The sequence below is a fragment of the Ctenopharyngodon idella genome, chromosome 3, assembly GCF_019924925.1.
Source record: "Ctenopharyngodon idella isolate HZGC_01 chromosome 3, HZGC01, whole genome shotgun sequence".
Taxonomy (NCBI): domain Eukaryota; kingdom Metazoa; phylum Chordata; class Actinopteri; order Cypriniformes; family Xenocyprididae; genus Ctenopharyngodon; species Ctenopharyngodon idella.
In genome coordinates, this window is record NC_067222.1 from 13,767,529 (window position 1) to 13,788,772 (window position 21,244).

At 40.5% G+C, this 21,244-nt stretch overlaps 2 protein-coding genes across 2 annotated transcripts in view; both read right to left on the reverse strand.

The window, feature by feature from the left end:
- The window catches only part of LOC127509873 (uncharacterized), a 90,642-nt gene extending 71,554 nt beyond the window's left edge, over positions 1-19,088 (reverse strand). The window contains exon 1 of the mRNA XM_051889077.1: positions 18,105-19,088. Within this exon, the coding sequence (XP_051745037.1) occupies positions 18,105-18,156 (52 nt within the window). The 5' untranslated portion in view covers positions 18,157-19,088. The remainder of the gene's footprint in view (positions 1-18,104) is intronic.
- LOC127509874 (uncharacterized) overlaps positions 1-21,244 on the reverse strand; it is a 196,512-nt gene that overhangs the window by 170,412 nt on the left and 4,856 nt on the right. The window lies entirely within an intron of this gene.

Sequence of the window (21,244 nt, forward strand, 5' to 3'; positions counted from 1 at the left end):
GTTTGGGTTCCTTGCCGCTGTCGCCTTTGGCTTGCTTAGTTGGGGGCACTTGACATTTGATATTCAACAGTGCTTTGCATCTGCCTACATTGACAGCATTTTGTTTAAGAGCTGCTGTGCAGCCAAAATTATACAAGTATGTGTGATATCGCTGCATACCATACACAATAGCAAGGATTTCTCTCTCAAGAGAGCTCTCAAGTTGCTGTATCTTGATTGACATTCAGTTAGTGTCTTTGAACCGAAAGCAATGGGCCTGTTGTCTTGCACCAGTGCTACACCAATGCCTCTCTGTGATGCATCTACCTCCAGTGTGAGGGTGGCTGCTTGATTGTAGTATTTTAGGCAAGCATCAACAGTCACTGTTGTCTTTAGGTCATCGAAGCATTTCTGATAACCCGTGTCCCATGTCCACTGTGAGTCACTTTTCAGCAATCCCCTCAGACTGTGGGCTTTATCTGCAAACTTTGGTATGTAGGGCGACAGGTAGTTTAGCATGCCCATGAATCAATGGAGTTCATCTTTGCTTTGTGGTGTTGGCATTTTTTGTATATCGTGGACTTTGGCTGGGTCTGGTCTGATGCCTTTGTCTTTATACAGGTTGCCAAAGAATAATATGCTCTGCTGTTTGATTATACACTTATCACTGTTAAACACCAGGCCTGTTTTCACAGCCCTTTCCATAAGGCTTATCAGGTTCCTGTCGTGCTCCTCCTCGTCAGCTCCACACACTGCAACATCATCTGCAATGCTGATTACACCATGAAGACCTTCAAGAATTTGGTCCATTTTGGCTTGGAAAAGATCTTGGGACACACTGAGGCCAAATGGTAAGCGTCTCCAGCAGTATCTGCCAAAGGGAGTGTGGAACGTGATCAGGATTTGTGACTCTTCGTCAAGATGTATCGATCAGTTTCCGGCTTTTGCGTCTAGCTTGCTAAACACTTTTGCATTTGCAAATTTTAGGTTTAGTTCTTCCACAGTTGGAATTTTGTGAGAGCACCTCTTCAGGCTTGCATTTAGTTTTTGTGGGTCTAGACAGATTCGAAGTGACCCGTCTTTCTTTGTGCTGAAGGCAAGACTGGAACACCAATCCGTGTGCTCTTCTACTTTTCGCAGGACTCCTTGATCGACAAGCTTGTTTAACTCATTTTGAAGTTTGTCCTTGATGTGGATACTGCACTTGTGTGGTGGATCGATGAATGGACTGGCACCTTCCTGTGGTGATGCGACCAACAATTTTTTTGGTTAATGAGGGCAAAATGGTACATTCCACTGGTATAAAAAGGATGAGTCTGACATCTAAGGAAGCGCGTCATTCTGGGTCTCGGTGTGTTGTCGGGTACTCTCTGTTGTTTGTCTTCCCTCATGTCCATTGTTTTCTTTTTCAGCCACTGCATCAACATTTACTGTAACAAGGCTGAGGAGCTCACTTGTAGGTAGTCCAACCACAGCAGGTCCAGGTACGTCAACAACATAGAACTTTGCATCTATCCATCTGGACTTTTTGTACTGGCATGGCATGTTGATGGTTCCAAAGCAGGGAATCACATCGCCAGTGTATGATTTTAGCTTTGTGTTGGATGCTGATTTTAGAAGTTCCATGCTTTGTTGTGATGCACCATACATTTGTTTGAACGTACACAGTGGAAGTGTATATCCAGATGCCCCAGTATCTATTTTCAGGCGAAGCGTGTATCCATGTCCTTGCAGGAGAGGTGGTTTGACATTCAGAGTTGTATATGCCTCATCTCTGGGTGGTTTCACATGGATGCCATGCATGCATTTTGCACTGATAGTAATGGAGTAAAAGTGTTTTTGGTATGTATACTCATCATCATCTTTTGTGCTGTCTACAACGTTAATGCTGGGTTCATCTTTGTGTTTGTGGTCTTTCCTTGGGTTAATGCGGTTTTGGTATCTGTTGCGTGTTCGTGACTTACTCCTTGTGTGCTGGCTGGATAGCTGTCTCTGTCTTCTGCTCTTTTTACAGCACTTTGCCCAGTGGCCTCTGTAACCACACACAGAGCATGTATCGTTGTATGCAGGGCACTGCCTTGGCTTGTGGTTCGTGTCACAGTTTTGACATGTTCGTCCTCTTGTTATAGCATGGACATTTTCAGTGTGTGACATGCCAAGCTGCTGTATTTGTTCGTTACCAGCTGCTAAGGCTTCGTACTTTCGCCCCTCTGCAAGTATGTTGGCAATGGGGTGACCTTTAGTCTTGCTGTACAGGTTGTTTCTTAAACCATCGAAAGGAGTACTGGCAATGATAAGTTCAACTAAACGTTCATTTAGCTCATCATCAGTGAACTGACATTTTAGTGCTAAAGTTCTGGCTCTAGTCACAAAGTCGTCGATGCTCTCATTTGGTTTTTGCCTGTACTGCATGAGATGAAGCCTGTGAATTCTGAAGTTCATATTCAATTTTAGTTGTCCTTCAAAAAAATTCCACAAGGTGTCAGGCTTTCTCTTATCTGCATCACTGAGCCCACTTGCATTAAGCCGTTTTAATCCTTCATCTCCAATGCCTCTACATATTTTTCTAGCTTGTTTTTCTGTATCTGTTATTTCTTCATCCTCCAGGTACAGATTCATTTTTTGTTTGAATAAAGACAATTGCCTCACTCAGATCAGGGTCAGACCACTTCATCATCGATAAATGTGATGCCATTTTATAGCGTTTATCTTGTACTCACGTTAAAAGCAGTCGTTTACTTTCCGTGTTTTGTTATTTTCCGGACCGATTAGCAGTTATCACGCAGACAATGTGCTTTTTCCCGGTCCCACATTGGTGTACAAGAGATCGCGTCGAGAAGTGGAGTTGCGCGTTCTTCTCAGCGATCCGCACAGTAATCAGCCACAGATTAGACTCGCGGCATGATTAGTTCCGCTTCACTGGTCGCGAACACTCACACGGATGACACTGTAGTAGTTTACCGCTGCCACCATGAAGTAATACTGGACAGCATTGTAAGTTGCTACGAACATCTTTACTCTGTGCTCAACATATTCAACATGACATCATTTCCGGTACAAGCATGTGCATATTATCACAACAATGATCACTCGTAAAGCGCAAAGCTTGCGATCCGTGAGCTGGATAATAGTAAGTTTCATTTTTACCCGATCTTGTACAGTCGTCTCCATTTTTCTCTCCATCTTTGTGACTTCGCACCCTTGATTTCCATTGTCTGGGCAGCGTCTGACTGTACCGTGTACTGTATTTATTAGCAACGCATAGCCTATTAGACGAATTTACTTGAAGAAATAGGCAGCTGTCTCCTTTACAGTAGAAGTCGGTGTGTTCAAATGCAGTTTTTTTTTTTTTGCACCGATGCAGGCGACAACACAGTCGGCTTTCATCAGCGCTAGTTCTTTGGCGTCTGTTTGGTGTTTAATATTTTTCCCTACCCGTTCATATTCCGGTGTTGTGCCGAATTTCAACTCCCTGCCAAATTATTACCCCCCTCGTTGAAGTCGCTATCTGATTTCCTAATCCTAACCCCACCCCTAATCCTAACCCCTCCCCCACACCTAATCCTAAACCTACCAATACTAGGGGGTAATAATTTGGTAGGGGTTGGAATTCGGCACCACACCAGCGCTCTCAGTGAAACTTTTACATAATCTCATTTAATTACGTTAACACAGCAAATTATGTGATGAATTGGCGCTGTGCATGCGGCGACTGGCAGCAGAGTTTGAACTCGTCTTCATGTTATGTTTTATGTTATGTTTCAGTGTTTATTGTGCGTTTGGTAGTTTGGAAAAGTTGTAGTTAAAACGCAAATTGATGAGCTATATCCCAGAGGAAGGTGAAGATGGAGTTGCTGGTTATAATTACAATGTGGATTTTACTGCTTATCGCATGCTTTCACATAACACCTGTGAGATCTACCGCGAAGCTTCAGTACAGCCGCGAATTTCTGCTTCAGTGGCATCGGCCGTATTATGTTCGATACCCAGTGGATTTTATAAGATCGCAACATTTTTTGAATGATGGCGGCTTTATGGGAAATGCCTCTGGGAATAATGATGAATCAAAAATATGGAAACCAAGGAAGAGAGGAAAGAAGGGAGGCGTGCGTAAAAGACTGAGGAAGCAGCGTCTCAGAAGGATTCCCTTGCCGACTATCGTGATGGCAAACGTCCAGTCTCTAAGGAATAAAATCGATGAACTGCAAGCCACTGTACATGTTCACCACGCATACAGAGAGGCCTGCATTTTGGCCTTTACAGAGACTTGGCTGAAAGCTCAAGACAGCGACTCAGTTTTAGCCATTCGTCGCTTTGGGACTCCTCTGCGAACCGATCGAGATTCAGTGATTACAGGTAACAGTCAAGGAGGCGGTGTTTGTCTATACATTAATGAATGGTGGTGTAATACAGTTATCGTAAGAGAAACACTGCACCCAAGACATTGAACTGCTTTCTGTGTCATTACGGCCATTTTACTTACCTCGAGAATTCCCTCAAATCTTTGTTACGGTGGTGTATATTCACCCTAAAGCAAATGAGGCTAAAGTGAAGGAGACTGTTGAACATGTTGTTTCTAAGTTACAGAATGTTTCCCCTGATGCCCCTAATTTTATCATGGGGGATTTTAACCATTGCTCTTTGAAACATACTCTGCAAAATTTTCAACAGTATGTTACCTGTGCAACACGATTTAATAAGACTTTGGACTTGTGTTATGGTTCCATCAGAGGTGCGTATAAGTCCATTAGTAATCCACCTTTGGGATTGTCTGACCATAACACTGTGTTTTTAATTCCTGTGTATAAAACAGTTTTAAAAAAAGTATAAGGCTGAAAGCAAATCTATTAGGAAATGGTCTGTGGATTCATCTTTAGCATTGCAAGGATGTTTTGATTGTACAAACTGGGAGGTTTTTGAAAACTCATGTTCTGACAAATTTTTGCTAATACAAAGCCATGGATAACGTACCTTATAATTGAAAGGAATAAGGCATTTCATGCAGGTGACTTGGAAAGGAAGTATGATTTGCAAAAACAAATAAAGTTAGAAATTAGGAGGACCAAAAATAAGTATAAGGAAAAAGTAGAGGAGGATCTTAGAAGAAACAGACTTGGCTCTGCCTGGGAGAGTATGCATACTATAACTGGATCCAAGAGTAAAATTACTGTCCCCATAAAATTGGTTGGTTATCAATCCGATATACAGTTGGCACAAGAATTAAATACTTTTTTAGGCTAGATTTAATGTGGAGGATTTTACTAGTGAAATGATTGTGCTTAGGAATGAGACTGTGTGTAATATGGGGTGTAAATTTTTTAATCAGCAGGATGTTATAAACACTTTAAAAAAGTGTAAGGTGGGAAAATCCTCTGGACCAGATAAGATTGGGGGACGTTTATTAAAGACGTGTCCAGATCAGTTGCATCCTGTTTTTTATAATATATTCCAAAAGTTGCTCTATCTTTAAAAAAATTCCTAAGTTGTGGAAAGAAGCTATAGTTGTGCCTGTAGGGAAGACAAGTTATCCTAAGATTTTAAATGACTTTAGACCTGTTGCTCTGACATCATTGGTGATGAAATGTTTTGAAAAATTTGTCAGGGATGAACTTTTACTGAAAACTCAAAGTCTTTTATATCCGTTGCAGTTTGCTTACCAGGCCAGAAGGGGAGTTGAGGATGCCTCATCCACCCTGTTAAACATGATTATTAAACATCTGGAGGGAAGTAAAACCCATGTTCGACTGCTTTTTGTAGATTTTTCGTCAGCTTTTAATACTATTCAGCCCCATGTTTTAATAAATAAATAAATTTCAGAGTTTAAATTAGAATTTAAGATAGTGGGGTTGTTTTTAGATTTTTTAAGTGATCGAAAGCAGAGAGTGAGAGTAAACAGCACCTTATCAGACACCCTTACTACGTCCACAGGTTCTCCTCAAGGATGTGTCCTTTCACCCTTACTCTATTTTCTATATACGAATGATTGTGTGAGTAGACACAAAGACAGGTTCATTTTAAAATTCGCTGATGATACTGTTATTGTTAGTTTGTTGACTAAGGATGAGAATTGTCATGGTCCAGTGGTGAATGATTTTATGACATGGTGTGACAGTGCCTTTTTGCAAGTAAATATAAAAAAGACCAAAGACATGGTAATTGATTTTAGATCCAGTCCTTCGTCTCCTCAATCAACTAGAGTAAAAGGTCAAATGGTGGAATGGGCCAGCAGTTACAAGTACCTTGGGCTTATCATTGATAATAAGTTGTGTTTTGATACTCATGTTGAAGCTGTATGCAAAAAAGGCCAGCAACGGTTACACTGTCTTCGGAGGCTCTCTACTTTTAATATTAGTAGGACTCTTATGACCATGTATTATAAATCTTATATTGAATCTGTACTTTGCTTTTCTATATGCTGTTGGTATGGCAATGTAAATGTTAAACAGAGAAATTTAATGAATGGCATTGTCAACCATGGTAGTAAGATTATTGGCATTAAGCTGTCACGGTTCATGGATTCACTTACTCACCCTCATGTGTTGTTGTGTGTGTGTGTGTTGGGTGTGAGTGAATGATTGTGTGGGCGTCACCCATTATGGTCTGATTGCGATCTGTTGCCAGCCGTGTCTTGTTAGTGGTTGTTATATATTGTGCATGTCTTTATGTGGTCTTTGTCAGTTCGTTGCAGGCTGTTCCCGGTGTCGTGTTCTCTGTGTGTTTCTTCCTGGTTTTTGGATTCTGGACTTTCGTTGTGTGCCCTGTTTTCTGGGTTGGATTATCCTTGTTCTCTGATACCCGCTGTAGCCCTGCGCCACCCAGTGCCTCGCCACTCTGCACGCCACAGCCTCTGCCTCGACTGACCCTTGGAGTGAAGTTATTGTACAGCATTTTCCTGTCAATAAATATTGTTATTCTTGCACTTGGATCCTCTGTCTGTGTTCATTCCCTGACAGAACGAACTGACCACTTATGGATCCAGCAAGGTCGTCGGATCTTCAGGAGTATTTGAGCAGGAGTGCTCAACGGATGGATCATCAGGACGAGCAAGTGGTGGCCACAGCTCGTGCCGTTTAGGCGTTGGTGGCGCAGGTGGCTGAGTTATCTACCCAGGTTCAACATCTTTCATCTCCCACTGCGCCAGCTCCACCGTCTGTTCCCCACCCATCCGCCAACGTCAGCAGTTAACAAGAGCCGCGTATTCCTGCACCAGAGAGGTATGCTGGAGAACCAGATGTTTGTAGAGCCTTTCTAACGAAGTGCTCTATTTATTTCTCTTTGCAACCTAACACGTTTTCTTCTGAGGAATCTAAAGTCGCGTTGGTCATGACGTTTCTGACGGGACGCGCAGCGTTGTGGGGAACAGCGGTGTGGGAGAACAAACATCAGTGCTGCTCCTCGTTCCACACCCTGTCGCAGGAGATGAGACGGGTCTTCGACCGTTCGGTGGCGGGACGGGAGGCCGCGCGCAAACTCGCGGATCTGCGGCAGGGAATCCAACCAGTGTCTGATTACGCCATCAAATTCCGCACCCTGGCAGCGGAATGCAAGTGGAACGAGGAGGCGCAGTGGGATATGTTCCTGCATGGGTTGGCCGACCGTGTTCAGCAGGAGATTTACCAGCTGGATCTACCCACCAGTCTCGACGGTCTCATTGAGCTCGCGCTGCGGGTGGACGCTCGCTTGCAAGAACGCGCGGCGCGTAAGAGGCCCGTAGCGCGCTTCGAGGAAATGGAGGAGAGCGGTGCCAGCGGAGGTAACACGGTCGGTCCCCCGTTCGATCCTGAACCCATGCAGGTGGGTAGAGCTCGGCTCTCCCGGGAGGAGAGATTACACCGGAGAGAGATGGGACTGTGTTTGTACTGTGGAGGGGCGGGGCATTTTCTTAGGGAGTGTCCCGTAAAAGGCAGAGCCCGACAGTAGTACCGAGGTTATTGTCGGGTGGTCTTTCCTTGGATAAATCCTCATCTGCGACACTCCTCCCGGTGAGACTACAGTGGGTATCGGGGCATCACACCTGCCAGGCTCTGGTCGACTCGGGGGCGGAGGGCAGCATCATGGACTATGATCTGGTCACACGTTTGCACATACCCATTCACCCTTTGGAACATGCCATAACTGTCATCGCCCTTAACGGACAGAAGCTACCCACCATCACACACGCCACGGAGCCCTTAACCGTCATCACCTCCGGTAATCACACTGAACAGTTGCCATTTTTTATTTCTAGATCTACTACTCATCCGGTCGTCTTGGGTCATCCGTGGTTGCTCAAACACAAGCCCAGGATCGAGTGGGGTCAGGGGTCCGTGGCAGAATGGAGCAACCAGTGTCATGCGTCTTGTTTGTTGTCTGCCTGTTCTTCTGTGTCTCGTTCTGTGTTACAGGAGTCGTCGGTGATTCTGTCAAACGTGCCAGAGGAGTACCTTGACCTGAAGGAAGTGTTCAGTAAGTCCCAGGCTGCTTCTCTTCCTCCGCATCGTCCCTACGACTGTGCCATAGACTTAGTACCAGGGTCTTCTCCGCCTAAAGGCAAGTTATATTCACTTTCTAATCCTGAAAGGGAGGTCATGGAGAAATACATTTCTGATTCTCTGGCAGCTGGGATCATCCGCCCTTCCTCATCTCCCGCGGGGGCAGGTTTTTTTTTCGTGGGTAAGAAGGACGGGTCGCTGCGGCCGTGCATTGATTACAGAGGACTGAACAACATCACGGTAAAGAATACTTATCCTTTGCCGTTGATGTCTTCTGCCTTTGAACGGCTGCAGGGCGCGTCTCTTTTCACGAAATTGGACCTGCGCAACGCTTATCATTTGGTTCGCATTAGGGAGGGGGATGAGTGGAAGACGGCATTTAACACCCCTAGAGGGCACTTTGAATACTTGGTTGTGCCTTTCGGCCTTTCCAACTCGCCCGCCGTGTTTCAAGCACTCGTTAATGACGTGTTGAGAGACATGATCGATCAGTTCATTTATGTCTACCTGGACGACATATTGATATTTTCTTCTTCTCTCCAGGAACATGTGCAACACGTCAGACGAGTGCTCCAGAGGCTGCTAGAGAATGGGCTTTTTGTCAAGGCGGAGAAGTGCGTTTTTCATGCACAGTCAGTTCCATTTTTAGGGTATATCGTGTCGTCTGAGGGGGTGCGCATGGATCCTGACAAGGTTAAGGCTGTGGTGGATTGGCCAATCCCAGATTCCCGTAAGGCCCTGCAGAGGTTTTTGGGATTCGCCAATTTTTACCGGCGTTTTATTCGCAACTTCAGCCAACTAGCCGCTCCTCTGACCGCCTTAACCTCCACCGTAACGGCGTTCAGGTGGTCTAATGCAGCTGAGGCTGCATTTTCCAATCTGAAGAGCCGCTTTGTTTCGGCTCCCATTCTTGTCGCCCCTGATCCTTCACGTCAGTTTGTGGTGGAGGTTGATGCTTCAGAGGTGGGGGTAGGGGCAGTTCTATCCCAGCGCGCCGCCACGGACGATAAGATGCATCCTTGCGCGTTTTTTTCCTCATCGCTTATCCGCCGCCGAACGGAATTACGACATTGGTAACAGGGAGCTGCTGGCGGTCAAATTAGCTTTGGAAGAATGGCGTCACTGGTTGGAGGGGTCGGGGGTACCTTTCATCGTCTGGACCGATCATAAGAATTTAGAATACATCAGATCCGCTAAAAGACTAAACTCTAGGCAGGCTCGGTGGGCTCTGTTTTTCGGTCGTTTCGATCATATCGTCCCGGGTCTAAGAACATCAAGCCCGATGCTTTATCTCGTATTTTTGATCGTTCCGAACGCCCGTCCACTCCCGAGTGTATTTTACCTGAGAGACTCATTGTCTCTTCACTCACATGGGAGGTCGAGTCGAAGGTCCACACGGCCTTAGAAGGGGTAACGCCTCCGCCCGGGTGCCCACCGAGTCGATTATTTGTACCAGAGAGGTTACGTTCAGACGTTATCCGATGGGGCCATGATTCCAATCTGGCTTGTCATCCAGGGGTTAGTCGTACCATGTTTTTGGTTAAGCAACGATTCTGGTGGCCCTGCATGGCTCGCGATGTTCGCAATTTTGTTTTGGCTTGCTCTGTCTGCGCTCGTGGTAAGATTTCTAATCGTTCCCCAGATGGGCTTCTTCAACCGCTGTCTGTCCCTTCAAGACCCTGGTCCCACATAGCGCTAGATTTCGTAACAGGCCTCCCTCCTTCACAGGGCAATACGGTGATTTTGACCGTAGTGGACCGGTTCTCGAAGGCGGCACATTTCATCCCCTTGCCCAAATTACCCTTTGCCAAGGAGACAGCGGTTACTGTCATTAATCACGTCTTTCGTATTCATGGCCTCCCGGTAGACGTGGTTTCTGACAGGGGATCCCAGTTTACCTCCAGATTCTGGAAGGAGTTTTGCAGATTACTGGGAGCGACTGTTAGTTTGTCATCTGGGTTCCATCCCCAGAGTAACGGGCAAGCTGAGAGAGCCAACCAGGATTTGGGGAGAACGTTGCGATGTCGGGTAGCTCAGAATCCTTCATCCTGGAGTCAGCAGCTTCCTTGGGTGGAGTACGCGCACAACTCGTTACCAGTGTCGGCTACGGGCCTGTCGCCTTTCCAGTGTAGTCTAGGTTACCAGCCACCTATCTTTCCTAGTCTGGAATCCGAAGTCGCGGTCCCCTCCGCTCACGCCTTCGTCCAGAGGTGTCGTCACACGTGGAGAAGAGCCCGAGAGACTCTTATTCAGGTGGGAGCGCGCACCAAGGCCCAGGCCGATCGCCACCGGCTGAAGCCTCCCGTATACGTCGTCGGACAAAAAGTGTGGCTTTCTTCCAGGAACATTCCGCTCCGCTCCGTATGTAATAAGTTGGCACCTAAATTCATTGGCCCGTTTACTGTCACCAAGATTCTTAGTCCGGTGACAGTCCGCCTCAAATTCCCCCCAGCGTACTGTAGAATTCACCCCGTATTCCACGTATCTAAAATCAAACCTGTTTTTCATGCTAACATTAATCCGCCGGTTCCGGTTCCCCCCCCGCCGCGTCTCGTAGATGGGGAACCCGTTTATTCGGTTCGTCGTATTTTGGACGCTAGGCGAAGGGGACGCGGATTCCAGTACTTGGTGGACTGGGAGGGTTACGGTCCGGAGGAGAGGAGTTGGGTTCCTGCCAGGGACATCCTGGATCACTCTCTTATTGATGATTACTATCAACAGGTAGGCTCTCCTGGGAGCACCAGGAGGCGCTCATAGGAGAGGGGGTACTGTCACAGTTCATGGATTCACTTACTCACCCTCGTGTGTTGTTGTGTGTGTGTGTGTTGGGTGTGAGTGAATGATTGTGTGGGCGTCACCCATTATGGTCTGATTGCGATCTGTTGCCAGCCGTGTCTTGTTAGTGGTTGTTATATATTGTGCATGTCTTTATGTGGTCTTTGTCAGTTCGTTGCAGGCTGTTCCCGGTGTCGTGTTCTCTGTGTGTTTCTTCCTGGTTTTTGGATTCTGGACTTTCGTCGTGTGCCCTGTTTTCTGGGTTGGATTATCCTTGTTCTCTGATACCCGCTGTAGCCCTGCGCCACCCAGTGCCTCGCCACTCTGCACGCCACAGCCTCTGCCTCGACTGACCCTTGGAGTGAAGTTATTGTACAGCATTTTCCTGTCAATAAATATTGTTATTCTTGCACTTGGATCCTCTGTCTGTGTTCATTCCCTGACATAAGCAGACTGGGTTATCAAATAGTTTTGAACGGTTTGCCTTACAGAAAGCTAGAGCTATTCTTGCAGATTGTACTCATCCACTGTTCCATGAGTTTAAAATGCTTCCTTCTGGTATACGTTATAGTATGCCCAAACTTAAAAGCAATCGGTATAGAAATTCTTTTATTCCCACTGCTATAAGATTTTTAAATTTGTAGGATGTCAGAATGTTGTGTTTGCTGGTTGTGTTTTGTTTGTGTGTTTTGGTGTAATATGTTTACAAATTTTATGCTGCACAAAAAATCACCCTCTGGGCTTATAATAAACTTGAACCTTGATGATAGGTTACTGGTCAAGGAACATGCAAATAACATGCAAATTTTACAGTCATAACTTGTTAATTTGTATGGTTGCCTCAGATTAATATTTTTAGTCGCAAATGCGACCATTTTAGACGCAGCCTGGAGGCCTGGATTTGTGTGCTGTTTTTAATAGAAAACAAAAAAAGGAATGGTTTAATATAGGACAGATTAAACATACTACCAATCCAGACAATTACAGTAATAATGGTTTGCCTATATTCTAAATGAATGTTAATGAATAGGATATGGTTAGCTAAAATGATTTGAAATAATATCAATATTAAGGTGTTGACTTAATAGGTAGTGTAGAACCTAGTGTATGTAGGCTATTGTTCCTGCATATCCTAATATACAAACAATATATTAAATATTGTTTTAATCATACCCTCATTGGGTGCTGAGCCCCCCTAATATTGAAATCTTAGAATCACCCCAGCAGATGACAATGTTGTCAAAACAATTAAAACCGCTGTATTAAGCATGCCAGGCCAGTAGTTGGCAATGTCACTTTGTAAAGAAATGCTACAAGCCTGCGCATATAATAATGGAACACGCATGCGCATGTTTTCACAAATTCATGTTTTGTTGTTTACATGGAGATAATGGTATTGTTTTCAAAAACTTGCAATTTGAAACTAGGGGTGTAAATCAGATGGTTCGTCACAATTCGATACAATATTGATTCTCATAGCCAGCGATACAATATTTTCCGACACCTCAAAAAGTTCTGCGATATGATTACGATACAGTTCGATTCAGGGGTATATCGATCAATATTTCGATATTATGATATTATGTGCCTATTTTACACTACCAGTTTTTATTAACTCGCAACTGCAACCAAATTATATAACAAACAATTATTTTAAAATTTCACATCCTGCACCCTGATTAGAACATACACAAATAAAAAATTCAAACAGTAATATAATGACAGCTTACGATATGACAACAGTCAAGAAAGTAGTTTAGGCTTCTGTGCTAAAATGTGTTATGTCAAAAAACTGATAAACAAGGAAATGTTGTATATATTGTGTGTATAGGCCTATATTCTATAAAATTAAAAGACATTTCGGTAGCACTTTATTTTACAGTACGTGTACTTTCCTGGTACATATATAGTAATTGTGTTGTACATACAAGTAAAAGAGTGGTAACACAAGGTACTTACCTGACATGTATGTACATGGAAACTAATAAGAAACACTGCTGTACTTTCCAATGGTACATACATGGTAATTACTTTGTACCTATAGACAAGTGTTGGGTAACAACAGGCACTTATAGTGTCCGTATATGGTAACTAACAGACACATTACTGTACTTACTAATGGTATGTACATGGTAAATATTTTGTACTTACAGGTAATAACAGGCACTTATTTATGGTAACTTGTAAGACACTTTACTGTACTTACTAGTGGTATATACATGGTAACTATGTTGTACTCACGGACAAGTGTGGACACAAATAACAGACACTTACAGTGTGTGTATGTTAACAACAGTACAAAACAGAGGCTTACCAAATCTCACTGATGTCATTTAAAAAACAAAATTCTCAAGAAATAAAGCAATTGTTTTGCTGCACTATGTATGTACTTTGTATGTACTAGTGTTTTTTATGAACTGTTAATGCTAAATTGCTCTCCACAACAGTGCATCTTATTTTACAGTCCTTACTAGTTAATATGCTTAAGCTTATTATTACAAAGGTTAAAGAGCTGGTAATTCCTATGTAATGTTTATGTACAAGGGTTCACATTATTTTACAGTCCTATTTCCATGCACTTACTATGAATGTACTAGTGAATATACCAGTTAATTAATGTGTAAGTTACACCTGGTAAGAGCTGGTAATTCCTATGTAATGTTTATTTACAAGGATGCACTTTATTTTACAGTCCTATTTCCATGTACTTACTATGAACTTACTAGTGAATATACCAGTTAATTAATGTGTAAGTTACAAGAGCTGGTAATTCCTATGTAATGTTTATGTACAAGGGTTCACTTTATTTTACAGCCCTATTTCCGTGTACTTACTATGAATGTACTAGTGAATATACCAGTTAGATAATGGGTAAGTTAAGCATGGTACAAGATTCTTCTTGAGTACTGGATGATATACTTTTGCGGTTCAACTTGCCTAGTCTTTACAGGACAATGATTCACTTAACCGATTGGCCCAATAGGGGTATTTTGATGACATACATACAACAGATCAGTAACACTACAACTGTACTTGTTATGCTCAGTTGTCATGTGTCAAAAGCCTTGCTTAAAAGGATTTCTTGATAAATATTAACACTATGAAGTGCTGTATAGTTACTGCAGTGTATAATTTTGGTAAGCACATTTGTTTCACAGTAGTTAAGTAATTGTCCATTATGTGTGTCCACACTTGTCCGTGAGTACAACATAGTTACCATGTATATACCACTAGTAAGTACAGTAATGTATCTTACTAGTTACCACACATAAGTGCCTGTTATTACCCACACTTGTCTGTAAGTGCAACATAGTTACCATGTACGTACCATTAGTAAGTACAGTAATGTGTCTGTTAGTTACCATATACGGACACTATAAGTAAGTGCCTGTTATTACCCAACACTTGTCTATAGGTACAAAGTAATTACCATGTATGTACCATTGAAAAGTATAGCAGTGTTTCTTAGTTTCCATGTACATACAGGTCAGATAAGTACCTTGTGTTACCACTCTTTTACTTGTATGTACAACATAATTACTATGTATGTACCAGGGAAGTACACGTACTGTAAAATAAAGTGCTACCTACATTTCTTTTAAATGTATGGCGCAGCTTTTTAATGAAGCAACAACATATTATAGGTAGGACAGAACAAGACAGGATATTAATATTCTTTCATTGTGCAAAAGTATTATAAAGGCTTCAATACAGAGTAGCACAAAGCACTTATGCACATCCCGTGTGCAGAATGATGCGTTTGAAGCAACACAGAGTCACAGCGCTCCTACCAGCAGTTTGAGCATTTTCTTTTATCAGTTTTAATTTCAGTTACTGTGTGTGTGAAGAACGATTCATAGCACTCTATTCTCCAGTGTTGTGATCTAACTAACAGACACTGTTTGAGATGTGAGCACGCTGCTTTTTGCAGGGCTTTAAACACGAGCAAATTATAAACTTTCGTGAAGATTCAGCACTGGCTCGATCGGGACAGTGACAGTTCCATCTACTGTCCTGAGCGTCTTTCACAAGTTCTGAAAGGTAGTTTAAACCAGAATGCACGCATTGGAGATAATGCATAGACTGTCATTGTGTTAAATGTGGAGAGTGTTTAAACAAAGGTGCCTCTAGTCTATAAATAGCCCACAGGTATCGATTTTTTACACGTTGCATCGACGCTTCGTATCGTTAGACAGTAGATCGATGTATCGATCTATATCAATGTATTGTTATATTTGAAACACATTTTCAAAAGTTTGTTTTTAGGCCTGCAAAACACCACTGTCACGTAAATGAACGGCCAAAATCCAAGCCCCTTAATGAGATAATTAATTGATTAATCAAGTGATGATTGAGTATTAGTGATAAACATCTGCTGCTAACAAACAGAATAACTGAAGGAAAGAGAAACAATAAGAACAGAAACCACAACCTTAGATGAAAAAGAAGACATTAAATATCTCAAGATCTCAGCAGATGAGGATTAAACAACTTCACAAACAGCATTACCAGCTTTGCTTATTACTAACCAGACTGACTTTATTACTGTCATACAAAAGTTCTTATTGAGAATTAACCGAGATTTAGATGTTGATGTTTTATTGAAAATACTAGTTTCATTTGAAGTCACCATTATGGTGACCAGTGTCTTTAGTTGGGCTCTTTATCCTTGACTTTTTAATATTAGCTTTCCTCTAGCTGCTGCTTTGTGTTTGTGAGACACTTTTATTATGGCAACAAATATCAGGTGTTGATGATTATGATGATGACAATCATCATGTAGTGACTTGATTCACTGATCTCATTCAGAGTCCACAGGTCTGATCATCTGGTTAATGTGTAATTTTATGGTATTGATTATAGTGGCCCTGTGACTCTACAGCATGAGATCCAGCAGTGTTGTGACAATCAGATTATCTGGACGCTTTCTAAAACAATGTGCACAGAAAGTTTTGAAATACTGCATCATTTAGACTCACACAGACATCAAGAATCAGCGTATGAATCTCAACAGTGGTGACAATCACCATAACAAATGTCTTATAAACACAAAGTTACAGCAGTTGTTTAATCAGATCTTGAGAGATTTACCCCCGGTTTCACAGACAAGGCTTAAGCTAATCCTAGACTAAAATGCATGTTTGAGCTTTTTTAACTTAAAGTAACTTGCACTGTCATATTTATTCATTTATTCATATTTATATGCACAAGAGAATTTCTCATGAAAAAAAAAAAAAGCACCTAATTCACAACATGTGTGTATGCACATTAATTTGTTCTTAACCTCCTCAGTGGAAGAAATAGATTTAAATTAAATGTTTTTTTTTGTTTTTGTTTTTTTGCACTTTTGTACTACACAAGCAAACATTGTTATGAATCATTGACAGAAATTCTTTCACTTTAATTGTTATAGGAAAAACAGGTTGTAAACACTGGGTCAAATCAGGTAACCAGGAAATATCACCTGAGTACAACACAAACTGACATGCCTCAACATGACCACAGCTCACATGAAATTTAAAAAACCAAACCAATGTTAATCAAATGTAAACTTGTATTTGAGCTTGTTTTTCTAAAATTTTAGCTGCAAAAAGAAATGCATGTTTGTGTCTTTTTCACCAGCATTAGATTAAAGAGAAAAAAAAAAACCATCAGATATTATTAGAATGACAAATATAAACATAAGCAGGTCCATGTTCAGTTATGACAAATTATCATAATCTTTTTGGCTCGTCAAATTCAAAAATTTTATACAAGATCATTCTGATGCATCCAAACTTGCTGAAACCTGTTTTACTTTACTGTGAAATTAATCTAGCAACTGATTTAGACAAACTGGTTCTGATTAAGTTGGAAAAACATCACTATAAAAAAATGAAAAGCATTTCTAGAGAAAGTAATCCATATCCCGGCTTAACCTTCAGTTGAAATCGCGTTCACTTATATAAAATATTTAAACATATGGAAGACTATTCACTGTGTAAAAAATCATTAAAAAAATGGTCAAATGTCTGGCAGCTGCACTCAGACATTACAGAAATCTTTTAAATCCCAAAAGAACATTAAACAGATCACTCAGCAGAGGAGGATTAAACAACAAAAACTGCATTACCAGCTTCACTTATTCAGACTATGAGAACAGCAAAGCGCAGAAATCACCAAAATCTGCCTTCTGATTAGAAACATATATATTAAATGAGAGAAATAAATCAGAATAAAAGCTGTATGTACAAATCACATAATCTTCATCTCAAGTAAAACAACCTACAAAACTGCTGAAAGCTTAAGACAAGCAAAAAAGCAAAATCATGTTGATCATTATGAGTAAATCAGGAGAGATTCATCTAAAAGTGCTCTTAATATTTACTAATTATAACACATGCGTTGATTTTACACACTATTAAAGGACACGCGATGATGTTTTCTCTTCACACTCTCAGAAAAAAGGTACAAGATCTGTCACTGGGGCGGTACCCTTTCAAATGTTACTAATGTGTGCCATTAAGGTATTAATATTCACTTTTTAAGTACTAATATGCACATTTAGGGGTAAATAAGGTACAAAGGTGTAACTTTTGAAAAGTGACCGCCCCTGTGACAGCTTTTGTACCTTTTTTTCCTGGTACAAATAATACATTCTAAAAAGAAAATTAATAAAATATTTTGAAAAGAAATCCATACGCAGACACAATCTCATTTCAATCATTTAAGCAGAAGCTGATTCATGATTCAAGTTCATGAGCAACATAAATTCAGTCAAATGTGTCCAAAACTTTAACTGATACTGTAAGTTTGCAGAGACTTAAATGGGACATAATTAACGATCTGCCTTGCTTTCAGAATTAACTTGAAGAGGAAAAAAAAAAACAATGTACATACCGTCTGATATAACTGGAATTACAGTGACAAAAACGAACATAAGCCGGTCCATGTTCAGCTGAAGTTATTATCATCTCTCTGGATCGTCAAAGTGAAAGTGATCTGGCGCATGAAGGCAGTATGTTCAAACCTGTATTGCCTTCTTCCTTGTGTTTGACAAAGAAATTGGAAACTGTACTCATCCAGATAAACCGGTTCTGATTAAATGGGAAAACATCATGAAGAAAGTGAAAAAAATAAAAAAAGCATCTGTAAAAGGAGTATAATCTGAAACTGCAGGGGGTTTTTTTTTTTTTAGAAGAAAATTAATTAATTTTTACCCTAAATTAAAAATGCGTTAGTTTAACGACATAATGTTACTTTATTCTGCTGGCTGGATGTTTAAAGGTGCCCTAGAATGTCAATTACACAAGATGTAATATAAGTCTAAGGTGTCCCCAGAATGTGTCTGAAGTTTCAGCTCAAAATACCCCATAGATTTTTTATTATACCATGTTTTAACTGCCTATTTTGGGTCCTCTGATCTGTGTGTGTACACCTTTAAATGCTCGTGCTCCCCGCCCCCAAACTTGCAATTCCATTAAACATTGCATAAATACTACAGAAGTTCACAATATAACTGTTAAAATGGATCTTTACAAACTGTCCGTGATGCAGCACATCAGATCACATAAGTATGGCATGTATTTTGTGGATGTTTGTTAAAATTTGATTCTGAATGAGTTTCATAGTATGCTACGTGGCTAAAGCTACACACTTGGAGAGATTTATAAAGAATGAAGTTGTGTTTATGAATTATACAGACTGCAAGCGTTTAAAAATGAAAATAACGGCTCTGGTCTCCGTGAATACAGTAAGAAACAATGGTAACTTTAACCACATTTAACAGTACATTAGCAACATGCTAACAAAACATTTAGAAAGACAATTTACAAATATCACTAAATCCCATACGGTTTAAAAAAAAAAAAAAATATATATATATATTTTTAATTATACTTTTCAAAATATACAAAAAAAAAAAAAAATGGCCAAAAAATATATTTGCTAAAATATATTTTCAAATATGTTTACATAAATATATTTTCTAAAAATATTTTTTTTTCCTGGCCATTTTTTGTATATTTAAAAAATATATATATATATATATATATTTTCAAAATATATTTTTCAAAAGCATTTAAAAATATATTTTGCCCTACATATATATCAACCCACAAAAATACATTCACATGTGACATTTGAAAAACTTATTTGTTGAACATTTGCTGAACATTTGAATAAATCAGCAAGGAACATACTTTACAATGTTCAAAAAAAAAAAAAAAAAAAAAAAAAAAAAAAACACAACACAACAACAACAACAACAACAACAACAACAACAACAACAACATACAATATTACAATATTCAAACAAATATAACTTTTTTGCTTTCAAGAAGTCTCAGTTTCCCCAGTTCAAATCCTCAAAGCCTCTTTGGACACATTTGGAAATCTCTTCTTGACTGTGAGACAAAAATCAGTTAATTTTTAACTAAATGTTTCTAGTAAATTTTTCTTCCACCAAGTATTGACTTACCTGCCATGGTTTCCTCATCAAGGGCACTTCTCTCTCCACCACTGTCAGTTTTGCTCTTTGCTCCTACAAAAGACAAAAAACAACAACTGAACAATCTGTACAGGTACAGAGGGCATGCACTTTGTCTTTTGACCAGTTTTGGATTTCCTGTTGTTTTTGTTTACACTGGAACTAAAACAATTACAGGTATACTGGATTTTAAAGATATTTAATGGGCATATTTTTGGACAGTACAGTAAAGAAACTGATGATTGAGGAGAGGTCGAATTAGCCTTTCTTTACACTTCTGCATTGCATTTTCACTTTTAAAAATGAAGGGATAGTGGAATATCACAAAGGCACATTCATTTAAGCCAACTTAACTCAAAGGGATAATCCACCCAAAAACAGAAATTATCTCATCATTTACTTATCCTCATGCTGTTCCAGATGATTATGACACTCTCTTTTTTTGTGGAATACAAACAGAGATATTAAGAAAAATAATCCATCTTTGTGAGTTCACGCAAGGTCAAAAACCAAACAAAGTGAACATAATGGTAATCCACATGACCTCAGCTTACGAATCAATGTCTTCTGAAGTGAAACAATAGGTGTGTTTCAGGAAAATACTATTATGGTAAATTTGTTACACTACAATTTTGCCAACTGTCTAATATGGGTCTAATCCATATTAATCAAAGTCAGCATGTTGTAACTTCTGATGTGTGTTTTAAAGCTTGGAGTCATTTGGAAGCACAGACTTTAAAGTATTAGTATTTTTCTAAAACCAGGGTTTCTACAGGTTTCATCAAATCTAATTTAATGCTTTTTAATGGCATTTTTTAAATTTTTTATGCCATATACAGTGGGTACGGAAAGCATTCAGACCCCCTTCAATTTTTCACTCTTCGTTATATTGCAGCCATTTGCTAAAATCATTTAAGTTCATTTTTTTTCCTCAATGTACACACAGCACTCCATATTGACAGAAAAACACAGAATTGTTGACATTTTTGCAGATTTATTAAAAAAGAAAAACTGAAATATCACATGGTCCTAAGTATTCAGACCCTTTGCTGTGACACTCATTTAACTCAGGTGCTGTCCATTTCTTCTGATCATCCTTAAGATGGTTCTACACCTTCATTTGAGTCCAGCTGTGTTTGATTATACTGATTGGACTTGATTAGGAAAGCCACACACCTGTCTATATAAGACCTTACAGCTCACAGTGCATGTCAGAGCAAATGAGAATCATGAGGTCAAAGGAACTGCCTGAAGAGCTCAGAGACAGAATTGTGGCAAGGCACAGATCTGGCCAAGGTTCCAAAAAAATTTCTGCTGCACTTAAGGTTCCTTGCACCTAAGAACCCAAAGATCACTGTGGCTGAGCTCCAGAGATGCAGTCGGGAGATGGGAGAAAGTTGTAGAAAGTCAACCATCACTGCAGCCCTCCACCAGTCGGGGCTTTATGGCAGAGTGGCCCGACGGAAGCCTCTCCTCAGTGCAAGACACATGAAAAAACACCTGAAGGACTCCAAGATGGTGAGAAATAAGATTCTCTGGTCTGATGAGACCA